Source organism: Saccopteryx bilineata, chromosome 1 (genome assembly GCF_036850765.1).
Source record: "Saccopteryx bilineata isolate mSacBil1 chromosome 1, mSacBil1_pri_phased_curated, whole genome shotgun sequence".
Classification (NCBI taxonomy): Eukaryota; Metazoa; Chordata; class Mammalia; order Chiroptera; family Emballonuridae; genus Saccopteryx; species Saccopteryx bilineata.
In genome coordinates this window covers 30452833-30464656 of record NC_089490.1, presented here as the reverse complement: position 1 = coordinate 30464656, position 11824 = coordinate 30452833, and the positions used below count along the sequence as shown (strand labels likewise).

The window sequence follows — 11824 nt, the reverse complement described above, 5'->3', positions numbered from 1 at the left end:
CCATATAAAGGAGGTGAATCTATAAACAGGAACAGGGGAGTTACCAATGCCTGGCTTACCTTTTCCAAGAGTCACGCTTTTTTACTGATTGAAAGAGAAACGCCAGCCTCCAGGTGAGAGCTGATCTCAGTAGCCTCCTTGCATGGATAGAGTCAAAATTCTCACGTTATGGTTTGTGGAGTAACATGGGTTCCCTGACCGCCACCAACAAGGCTGTCACACTTCCTGTGCCATTCCCAGATACGATCCCCGCTTCAACACCTGGATCCACCTGGCCAGCATGAACCAGAAGCGCACGCACTTCAGCCTGAGCGTATTCAACGGGCTCCTTTACGCCGTGGGCGGCCGCAACATAGTTGGCAGCCTTGCCTCGCTGGAGTGCTACGTGCCCTCCACCAATCAGTGGCAGCCGAAGACGCCCCTGGAGGTGGCGCGCTGCTGCCACGCCAGCGCGGTGACCGACGGCCGAGTGCTGGTAACTGGCGGCTACATCAGCAACTCGTACTCGCGCTCGGTGTGCGCGTACGACCCGGCCAGCGACTCGTGGCAGGAGCTGCCGGGCCTGAGCACGCCGCGAGGCTGGCACTGCGCGGTCACGCTGGGCGACAGAGTGTATGTGATGGGGGGTAGCCAGGTGGATCCGCGCGGGGAGCGCGTGGACGTGCTGAGCGTGGAGTGCTACAACCCCGCGACTCGCCAGTGGAGCTACGCGGCGCCGCTGCCGGTGGGCGTGAGCACCGCGGGCGCCTCGGCGCTGCACGGCCGCGGCTACCTGGTGGGCGGCTGGAACGAGGGCGAGAAGAAGTACAAGAAGTGCATCCAATGCTTCAACCCCGAGCTCAACGAGTGGACAGAGGACGACGAGCTGCCCGAGGCCACCGTGGGCGTGTCCTGCTGTACCCTCTCGATGCCCAACAGCGTGACCCGGGAGTCCCGAGCCAGCTCGGTGTCCTCCGTGCCAGTCAGTATCTGAACCCAGGTAGATGCGGAGACGCGGAAAGAACAAATATTTATTCGTAGTTAACCTTTGAGTTAGCGCAAAGGAAAATATATAACATTTACTACAATGATTGTACTTTAAAATATATCAAGGCGTATGTCTTGATGGTGTTAAATTCCCAGTATGGCATTATCTACCTCTGTCTTTTTTTTTTTTTTTTTTTTTAAGCAAAATTTAGGGCCCTGCCCACAAAGAAAAACAACTTATTTCAACAGCCACTGGGTGGCAGACAGAAATCGTTGTAGGCGCTCTTCCATCGTGGCCTGTTTCCCAAATGTATAGCGGTTACACCCACATTTGAGATTGTCCCTCTACACTCTAGTACACAAACGACACTTATGTAAGTGATTTCACGTACAAAAGTTTATTTTCTTCTTTCTCTTTTATTTTAGGAAGTTGAAAATATTCATCGATAGGTTTTATTTTGAAATGGAACTCTATTCCTTAAAATTTCATTCCAGATTTCAAAGCAGTTTCTTTACCTATACAGGACTGAGTAAAGGGTTTTGAAAGGCATCCCATGGCAACGCCCTAAACCCTAAATCTTAAAACAAATTGTGACTGTTAAGTAAGAAGGGTTCCACCCAGGGGCTGTCTCGGCCCCTTCTACTTCCATGCCTCGAGTCCCTGTGTATTTCCATCGTAAAATTCTGCTCTCAAAAAAAAGGAACTGATTTGGTAATTTCTTTGATAGTGTAAATTTATATCACTTTGTCGTTTCTCCTTGAAGTATTTGCACTTTAACCCATGTTCCCTATTAAAGGAATTGTAAGTGTCTTGGAGGCCTTACTGTCACCCTATAAACTGCAGTGCACCAAGATGATTGAAAGCAACCTTGACCCTGATGTAAGCACCAAGAACACCAAATAAAACTGTGTCCTTAAGGGTCATTAACTTAAAGCTTATAGATAGCCTGAAGGTTATATAGCCTGAAGTCAATACAGCCAACAACAATAATTTATTCTCTCCCACTCTTTTACATGGATGAAAATGAAGGAAACATTTGAAATTCTTGGATTTGGCCATAGCAGGATGAATGGGTTTCCCTGTTGGTAAATGCCTTTGTTTCCCATTTCATAACAGTCCTCCTGATTTCTTAATTAAAAATCCAATACTTTTATATCACATGGAAATATTAAAATAATATATGCCCATTCTGCTATATATTTTTTTAACCTCATCTGCTCCAATTAGCTTTGCAAATTAAAGTGTATCCATTTGATATCATTTTTTTTTTACATGTTTGCAAACTTTTGGAGCAAAGAAACAATTGTAGTAAATGATAAATATTTTTCTTTCTTACAGTTTATCACTTTATTTTTTAATAGTTTATTTGTTTTGGATAGGAAGTGGCCTATCAAGTATGGGTTATGTGCAATTGGATTTTGAAAAATAAAACAAATGGTTTAAATAGTTAAACATGAGCTATGTGGAAACACAACTAGGTTTTCATTAATCCCATCCTCTCCCCACCTGTGTAAATAGGTCATTTGCTAAAGTTACAATATTTGTATTTAAAATATTTTATTTGAACTGAGAAAAGTGGTTCATATAGTACACTTTGTGGAACAGTTTTATATCATTGCCCCTTATGAAAAGTTTGATCTCTATGTATTTAATAGTAACACTCAGGTAAAGGATAAAACACTTACGAACAAGACATCATTAATTAAAACAAACAAACAAAAACACTGGGCTGTTTCTTCACCCTACACACAGCATGAGGAGCTTCCTTGAGTGCAGAGTGGATCTCAAAGGCACCTGTTCCCTCAACATCTTTCCACCCATGCTAGAAAATAAAGCGGTGTGAGAAACTTGTTTATGGAGCAGGTTAAATCATAAAGCTCTCAAATTACCAATGTACAAATATAGATAGATAATCTTTTATCCTTGCAGCATCATTGGTAAAATAACACTTTTCATAGTTACTAAATTATTTTGTCCACAACTTACAAAGCTATGTGAGGGTGACGGCAGCATCTTTTAGTTTGGTTGGTATAAATGTATCTTCTCATACAATGGAGAAGCCTATAGTATACTGTTAATTTTGAAATTTAAAAAAAGGTGGTTTATTATGAATTACAGATCATAAGTGGCAAATAGACATAATTCCTTGATGCATACTAATAGATGTGTCTCCTATTGAGATTCCTAGAAGTACTGTAAAGTAGAGGACCCAAGGCTTAGAATGAAATAAGAATCAATCAGTTGTGACATTTTATCACAGAGGAATGAAGAATGATGCTGGAAATAGAAGCTTTGTCATCTATCGGGTCTTGATGAGACAGGTTGTGCAAAAACTTGGCAGTGGCTTTCTAGAAATGAAACTAGAGACATGTTAGAGCTGGAAAAAATCATCTCAAATGACCATTTCATGTGTTTTCTATATTGTTTATCTGAAAACTCAGAAAACACACAGATCTGGGCTTTCCAGGTTCCTGGGTACAGTGCACGTCCATCTTTTGCTTCAACAATTATACCTATAAATAAAGACCAATCATGCCAGAATTTCTGGCATAACAAATCGGAACATAAAGAGCACGAAACGTAAGGGTTGCTGAATGTTTTATAGCCTGAAACCTCTTGCACTGACAATTGAAAGGTACGAGACTATATGGAATCAAAATATTGTGTGTCACCTTTAATGTGTAAGTAAAATGTGCTCTAACCTAATTATTGAAGCAGTTGTTCCTAAAAGAACTTGACAGTTTCTTCATGTCGTCCGAAAATTACTTCATTTTTATTATGTTTTAACCTTATATTCAATTACACTCCCAAGTCTTAGGATCTAACCCTATAGACCTTCTTTTGTTTTTCTGAAAGAAAAAAAAAAGGACTTGTTATTTTTATAGTCCCAGAGCCCTATGACTAAATAAAAGTATCAGTTCAGTGTATCAGAGAAATAGCATGTTACCCAACTGCGGACATTATGAAACTCAAGCTCTCTTTTTCTGAATGGGCCAGAGACCTGACGTGAAATCTCTAGGAAGCCGGACTTGACTGTTGTCTCTCCATTATTAGTTAGGCTCTTCGTGCACAGTTGGCATCCCTGATGCCCTAGTTCAAGGGTCGGGAACCTTTTTGGCGGAGAGAGCCATGAACACCACATATTTTAAAATGTAATTCCGTGAGAGCCATACAACAACCTGTGTATGTTGGTGTTGTCCCGGAGGAGAGCTGTGATTGGCTCCAGCCACCTGCAACCATGAACATGAGCGGTAGGAAATGAATGGATTGTAATACATGAGAATGTTTTATATTTTTAACATTATTATTTTTTTTTAATTAAAGATTTGTCTACGAGCCAGATGCAGCCATCAAAAGAGCCACATCTGGCTCACGAGCCAGAGGTTCCCAACCCCTGCCCTAGTTGCTTTCAGTGGCATTGAGTGAGTTCTAGTTGTACTTCCTATGTTGTCAGATGGTTATGAATAGGAGTTTAGTGATGGTGCAGATTAATATAATTCTAAACAATGATTAGATGCTAATGGAGTGTGGCGGGTGAGGAGGTGTGATTGAGGTGGTAAGGAAGCGAGATTGTACTGAGTGGCTCTATGATTCACGGCAGAGCACCTAGAGTAAGTGTATTTCATAAACATGCATGTCATTAGGGAATATGTGTTGGAAATACGTGTTGAAGGGTCAATTTTTTGCTGGTTATCCTGACCAAATATCTTCAGAATTCACCCAAGTTGCTAGATAAAAGGAAATAAAAATGACTTAATTCATTTTTCCCTGAGTTTCAAAGAAATGAACTCTAATCTTCTCCGAATTCTTCTTTGAATAACAGTTCTCCGATTGAGTTGGGTGCCCATCCCAGCCACTGATGACTATGTTCTCTAGCACAACGCAGCATTAAAAGGAATTATTTTTCAGTATCTTTCATGTCAATAAAAACTATAGCAGAGGTTCCTAACCGTGCCTCCATGGTAATTATGAGAACGAAAGATTCTCAAATACCAAAGATTTACCCTCCAGCACATTCAGAGGGTAAAGATCATTTAAATTTTCCTCTCAGGGAATTTGAAATAAAATACTTGCGTAGGACACTCCTAAAAAGTGTATAAATTTATTTAGCAAATTTGGGAATTTTTTTTTTTTTTTTTTGCTTAAAATATTCTGGTACTGTGCAAGGAACAACAAATTAAAATGTATGTAGTATTTATAACTTCATACTAGAAATAAAGCTGCATTCAAAAAGAATTTGTTGGTGGTCAAATGTGGGCAGTTTTGAAGTGTCTTTTTGTGATGATTGCGGTGGGTTTTTTTCCGTTTAGTTTTCATGATGATTCACCCAAAAAAAAAACACAACCACAAAAAAGGAAATGACAGATATTGAAAAACTGTTCCAATAGCTTGAAGACAAATGAAAGGAAAAGGAGTAATACATTATTAGTGACTTGCTTTATGATATAAACAAAAGGCAATTCAGAGCTAGAGGAAGAAGTTTTCTTGTAGCATTTTCTCTGCATAACAAATGATTACATTTTGGAAACCTTGGCTCTCATCTTTCTGTATGGTTGTTGTATGGCCAGTTGCCACGGCTACCACTACAGCAGCCTGGCCCATGCAGGTTCGCATTGGATTCGGACAGTCGGTAAAGAAACAACGGAGCCAAAAACTGGTGGGCCATAGTCTTTAATCCTAGCTTGCACCCGGCGGGGCAAGTAAAAACACACACTGGGCTCCAAAACCCACTCACATTCAGTGCTCACAAAGCTACTGACTTATCCGAGTTTCCTAGAATCAAAGGTTTCTAGCTCACCAGACTTGATTCACCTCTGTTCCCCATCTCCTTCCTTCTTCCTGCACAAACTGGCTTCTCACTCAGCACTCCACCATCTTGGCTGCTTCTCCTGGCCTCCTCCACATGGCCTTTCTCTCCTCTGCTCTCTAATGCTAATCTCAGGAACCAAGAGAGCAAGCTCCCGTTCTGCCCCCATTTTATAGTGCAGAAATCAAAACCTTTAATCCAATATACAAAATAGGGAAGTCTCTAATACAAAGTCACTTATCTGAGGCATGCTGGGATTGCACCACCCCACATCAAAAAGGGTGGGAAAGGTTTAGTCCTAAAACCAAGCCCCAGGCTACAAGCATCTTGCCTGCCTACAGCCCACCCCCAACACACATTAATATCACCTGGGCAACGGGCTTCCATGTGGGCAGCGCCATCTTTAACAAAGTGAGCATAATATATTTTATCTGCCCAACAGTTGTCCAGGGAGCAAGGAGCTACCCAGTGAGTGGCCTCCCCTCAGCCACACCCCTCTAATGCCTCACACCACAGCAAGTGCTTTCCTGTCCCCCCTTTGTTCAGTCATATAACTTGCACCCAGCTCCCTATTATTGTAGCAGGAAGCGACCCAGCGGAGGATATCAGACATTCAGATAACTTAATCAGAGGAAAGAAAACTTATTAAAAGCCAGCAGAGCCCCTGGGACTAGAATCTCCAAAGACACGTGCTCCCTGAAGTTGATTTTCTTACGGATTATATACCTTTTACAGAATACAGGTGTTCATGCAAGGGGCTCGTGATCCCTTTGTCTTGAGGTATAACGTCACTCTCATGACTCCAGGATGGGAGGGTGAGCTTAGGTGGGATCAGAAAAGGAAACAGGGTTTTCAGACCTCTGGTCTCAGCTATGTACAAGTCCTATCTTCCTTGCTTTGTGTAGCAAGTGGCCCCAGGCAACCTTTCAGAGAACTAAAGGAAGTAGTTAATCTATAACTGGCTGACTCAGTTACCCCTGCAGGCTCCTTTCCCTTGCATTTTCTTGTTTCTTCCTTCTCACGGAAGAGGGGTGGGGGCCTGACTTCTCGTTTCTTATTCCCCCCTTTGAGACTTCAGAATTCTTTTATGCTGAAGTCTCACATTGTTCATCTGACCTTAAGGGGAAGGCCTGATAGTAGTGGGTATAGTATACATTCATTGCTGTACAGTGGTCTCTATCATGCCCTTTATGCTGTTCATTAGCAGTGTCAACAGACACAGAACTATCAGGCAAATTCCTAGGAGCAGTAGACTGCTCCTATTAGGGTTTTAAACCTACCAAAGGCTGAGAACCATCCCCCGTAAAGGCTGTTGGGGTTCCATCCGTGCCAGACTTGCACAGGCACAAGTGCTAGTTTTGTCATTTTCGTGACAAGGTCCTCAAACGCCTGGCCCTGGTCTTCTATTTGCAGGCAACAGTGAGTGAGATTGAATTTCCCACACACTCCTCCTTCTGCTGCTAACAGATAGTCTAGTGCCAACCTGTTTTGGTAGATGGCGTTTCTCATCTGAGTTTGCTGATGTGCAAGGAGGGTTAGGGCTCTCCCAGTCTCACTGGTAATGATTTCTAAAACTGCCTGCAATAGGATAAGCTAGCTTAACATACAAATGGGGGAGCAGTATCCCCAAGATCCATCCTCTGCCCAGGTGGCAGGTCCATAGTATTGGATTATCCGCTCTGGAGGCCACTCATCATCTTTCCAGTCTCCTATCTGGCGTTCACTTCTTACCCATTGTAAGGGCTGTGGAGCTGGGTAGCCAAGCAGTTCCCTGTTTTTGGAGGCAAGAGGAAAAAGGAGGGCTTTATCATACCTATCACACAGCTTCCTTCCAATTCTTGGGAAGACGGGTATAAGCCCTGTTTCCACAGATCCAATAATGTCCATGTGGTGATATCCAGTCTCTGGCTTTGCTTGGGGAATCTAGCCAACGGATTTCTCTCTGTCTGGTTTCTCCCCCACACACCTTGCTTGGAGGTGGTATTATAGTACCACTGCCTCAGGCAGGTCAGTTCCCCACTGGTTCAGTCAGATCTCCTGCTCCTCTGGCTAAGCAGTGTTGTCCTATGATAGCATGGGTTTTTTTTTTGTTTTTGTTTTTGGGTTTTTTGTTTGTTTGTTTGTTTGTTTTTTACAAGGACAGAGAGAGGGATAGATAGGGACAGATAGGAACAGACAGACAGGAACGAAGAGAGATGAGAAGCATCAATCATCAGTTTTTCGTTGCAACATCTTAGTTGTTCATTGATTGCTTTCTCATATGTGCCTTGACTGCGGGCCTTCAGCAGACTGAGTAACCCCTTGCTTGAGCCAGCGAAGCTGGTGAGCCTTTTTTTTTTTTTTGCTCAAGCCAGATGAGCCTGCGCTCAAGCTGGTGACCTCGGGGTCTCGAACCTAGGTCCTTCCGCATCCCAGTCCAACGCTCTACCCACTGCACCACCGCCTAGTCAGGCTATGATAGCATGTTTTAAAATCCACTGGCTGTCTTCAGAGGCGCAGGGGGTTGTTACATTTGGCCTAGACCCTGTGGGAACTAGTTCCTTGGATTCCCATGGCCATCTGTCTCCTGTCAGAGTTCCCCCACATACATAGCAAGAGGTGACGTTTAGGGAATGGGCTATTCCCTCAGCCATCCTGAGGAACAAGTTCTTAGTTGTTGGCGGGAGTGGTGGTAGGGGTCTAATTGCTTCTTTATAAAAAGATTTATATCCTTGGAAGGCTCGAACCGAGTGGTTCTGTATCTGGCCTTGGATGATGAACTGAGCATAGGGGTCTAGGCCAGTTCCATTAATGCCAAGGGTTAATACCTCATTCTCCTCCAGTGGGGGTCCAGAAGATTGGTTATAACTAACTCTAAGGGGTTGCACCCATGGCTAGTGCAGTTTGACGGGGCTGTTCCTTTTCTCAGGGATACTTCCCTTTGCTCGGAGCTTTTTCCCAGGTTGCCCATAAGACACATGACCAACATACACCACTGGTTTCACAGGTGAAACTGTGCGAGCATATGTACTTTTCCTCTACCCGGTAGCTTCTCTCCCAGCTGAGAGACCTGCAGGTCCTTCCTTCATCCCATGTCGCCTGGCTTATGGCTGCACACGCATCAAACCTCAGTGTAACTTGTCTGGGGTTTCCTTTAACTTTGGTCTGGGCTGTTGTTGGTCCTTCTATTCATTTCCCCCATCCTCCTGCTGCTATTTCTACTTTAAATATTGTTGTAATAGGAGGACCTGTGGGATTATAGCTGACGTAGGGCTGGCTATCCCCTGGGCCTCACACTGAATATGGAGTCTGATTATAGGTACAGGTCCCTTTCTGAGTTCCCTCACACTCATAGAAGCCATAGAAAAGCGAGGTGGTGGAGACCTTTTCACCTTTCTTGGTGATATGGATTCACAGTTCACAGTCCTCTGCCCTAGTCTCCCTCCCTCCCTAGAGTCCCATTATAAGGAGCCCACGGTGAGTTTCCTCAGGTTTCAGTCCTACATGATCCAGCCAGGTCCCGGTTTATGGCTGGAGCAGGGCATGTTGTCCTTCTCAGGGTCAACTTACAAGGGTTGGCAGGGACAGTCTCCATTGTCCATGAGGGCATCTCCACTGGGGCTGCAGGCTTCAGCCAGCTGTGGTGAATCCAGGCAGGTATGCCTTCTACCTTGGCAGCAGTGGGAGTGGTCAGGATCACAGTGTAGGGTCCCTTCCACCTGGGTCGGAGGGGAGTTGGATTCCAATCCTTGATCCACACCTGGCTTCCTGGAGAAAAAGGATGGACGGGGCAAAGAACCCTTCCTGCGTCTCTTGTCCCTCCACTTCTGAAATGCTCTAGACCAGTGGTCCCCAAGCTTTTCTGGGCCACGGACCAGTTTAATGTCAGAAAATATTTTCACGGACCAGCCTTTAGGGTGGGACGGATAAATGTATCACGTGACCGAGACAAGCGTCAAGAGTGAGTCTTAGACAGATGTAACAGAGGGAATCTGGTCATTATTTAAAAATAAAACGTCGTTTAGACTTAAATATAAATAAAACAGAAATAGTGTAAGTTATTTATTCTTTCTCTGCAGACCAGTACCAAATGGCCCACGGACTGGTACCGGTCCGCGGACTGGGCGTTGGGGATCACTGCTCTAAACTCTTCCTGGTTTTACCTCGTCTTGAGAAAATTGGCTGTAAATCGTACATCTGTGACCAAATTCCTCTCCAGCCTCACGAGGATGCTCTCAGCACATGATGGTTTGGGGAGAACACATTATATAGAGTTTTTAAAAGAGGAAATACACGCATCTGTTCTTAATCACCATAAGAAGAGGAGCTTCCTTGGGGAGAGAGGAGGAAGGAAATTGCGATGGTTGTAATCAGCGTCCCTCAGTCTTCTTCCCCAACCTTTATGATGTCCTTTCGTTTATAGCAGAATTCCAAGAAATGTTTTAGTCAATCACGACTCTGCACACGAGTAACAAAGGAAATTCTGCATTTAAAGAGAGTCTTTTCCTAGCATAGCAAATGTTCATTGGTCATAGCCATGCACCAAGCACCCTGCTGGAATAACTAGGACAGTGTGACATCAGAATCCTTGTCCTGGCAGAAAGACTCTGATGCCTGAAGCACACTCACTTATCATTTAAATCTGGCAAAGTCAACTACACCAGGTGCAATTAAATTAACAAGCACTTCTTGTCATGTTTTGATTCCCTTGGGTGGGCGGGGGGGGGGGGGCAGAGAAAGGTAAACCCTACTTACAGAATGCCCTCAAGGAGCTCAGAAATGGGAAATTTCCTACTTAACATAATTGCAGATTATTCTCTTATTTTTTAGTCCGGTGCCCCTGGTCATGCTTTCTGTTTTTCTGCCTTGTTCAGTGCTCTGGGAGGCTGACCCCCAAGGACTGTATCATCCACACTCAGACTCTTTGGCCCATAGGTTGTATTTCTCTAATGGGAGACATCAGCAGAGCAGAGAGCGGAAGAAAAGTCCTTCCTGTCTGTTGGAGGCTCCAGCTGGCCTTCTCTGCAACTCCCTGCAATGACAGCTCCTGCCCGCAGCCCTGCTCCCGGCCCCTGGCTCCCGGCCCCTGGCTCCCACTCACCCACACCACCACGTCATAGTTTCCTACTCTGGATATTCCCTCGCTGGTTTATGTTCTGCCATCCCTTTTAGAATACGTCCCTTAAGAGTGAAGACCTTGCCTGGATGGTTCACTGCTGTACCTCCCATGTTTGGAATAATACCTAGTGTACGGCAGGGGACCAATACTTTTTTGTTGAGTAAGTAAATAAGTCAGTGAATGAATGAAAAAAATAAAACCATCATGACTTACTGCTTGTGAGATTAATATTCCAATATTTTTATGTAGTTAATAAATACTAACTGCACATCTACTATATTCAGAGCACATTTCCTTTACCCCAAGAAGAATTGACCACAATCAAGTATACAACCATGTAACTATGACTTCTCCAAACTAGCTGGAAGCCCAGAATTACATTAATAAGAGACATTACCGGTAGACAGAATTATCCAACCAAACCTTTACTGTACATTTATTTGTTTTAACCTCTCAGGAGATTAATAATATCTGTATAGTAATTTCTCCATTAAATTGTTTTAATTTGCATGCTTTTTACAGTTGACAAATCTTTAGAAGTAGGTTATGACTACTTTCAGCCTTTAGCCAGCATTGTTTATTTAGTGTAATTATTAATTAAAATCTAGTGTAACTAAAATATTTAGGATATTTAAATATGTACACATACAAACATCGCTTGATATAAAATGTTTTTCAAGTTTTTAATATGTATATACAGGAGAGCACTAAAACCCTGGCTAAATGCTGAAACTAGTCTTACACATTATCTTCTAGTTACATATTGTATATCTAGTTTTGATGTATCTAGTTATACAGTCAGGACTAAATGTGTCCCCTCAAAATTCACATGTTGAAACCCTAATTTGGAAGGTGGGACCTATGCGAGGTAATTAGGTCATGAAGGTGGATCCCCACGATGGGATCGGTGTCCTTATAAGAAGAGGAAGAGGATTCGCTCTCTTCACCATGT

At 43.4% G+C, this 11824-nt stretch overlaps 1 protein-coding gene across 2 annotated transcripts in view; it reads left to right on the top strand.

The window, feature by feature from the left end:
* Window positions 1-11824, top strand: part of KLHL31 (kelch like family member 31) — a 48006-nt gene that overhangs the window by 15191 nt on the left and 20991 nt on the right. Inside the window, exon 3 of one of the 2 annotated variants that reach the window (XM_066252713.1) lies at window positions 241-979. In XM_066252713.1, the coding sequence (XP_066108810.1) occupies window positions 241-973 (733 nt within the window). In that variant the 3' untranslated portion in view covers window positions 974-979. Of the gene's footprint in view, window positions 1-240; window positions 1591-11824 lie in introns of those variants that run through there. The other variant, XM_066252706.1, reaches the window with a different exon arrangement.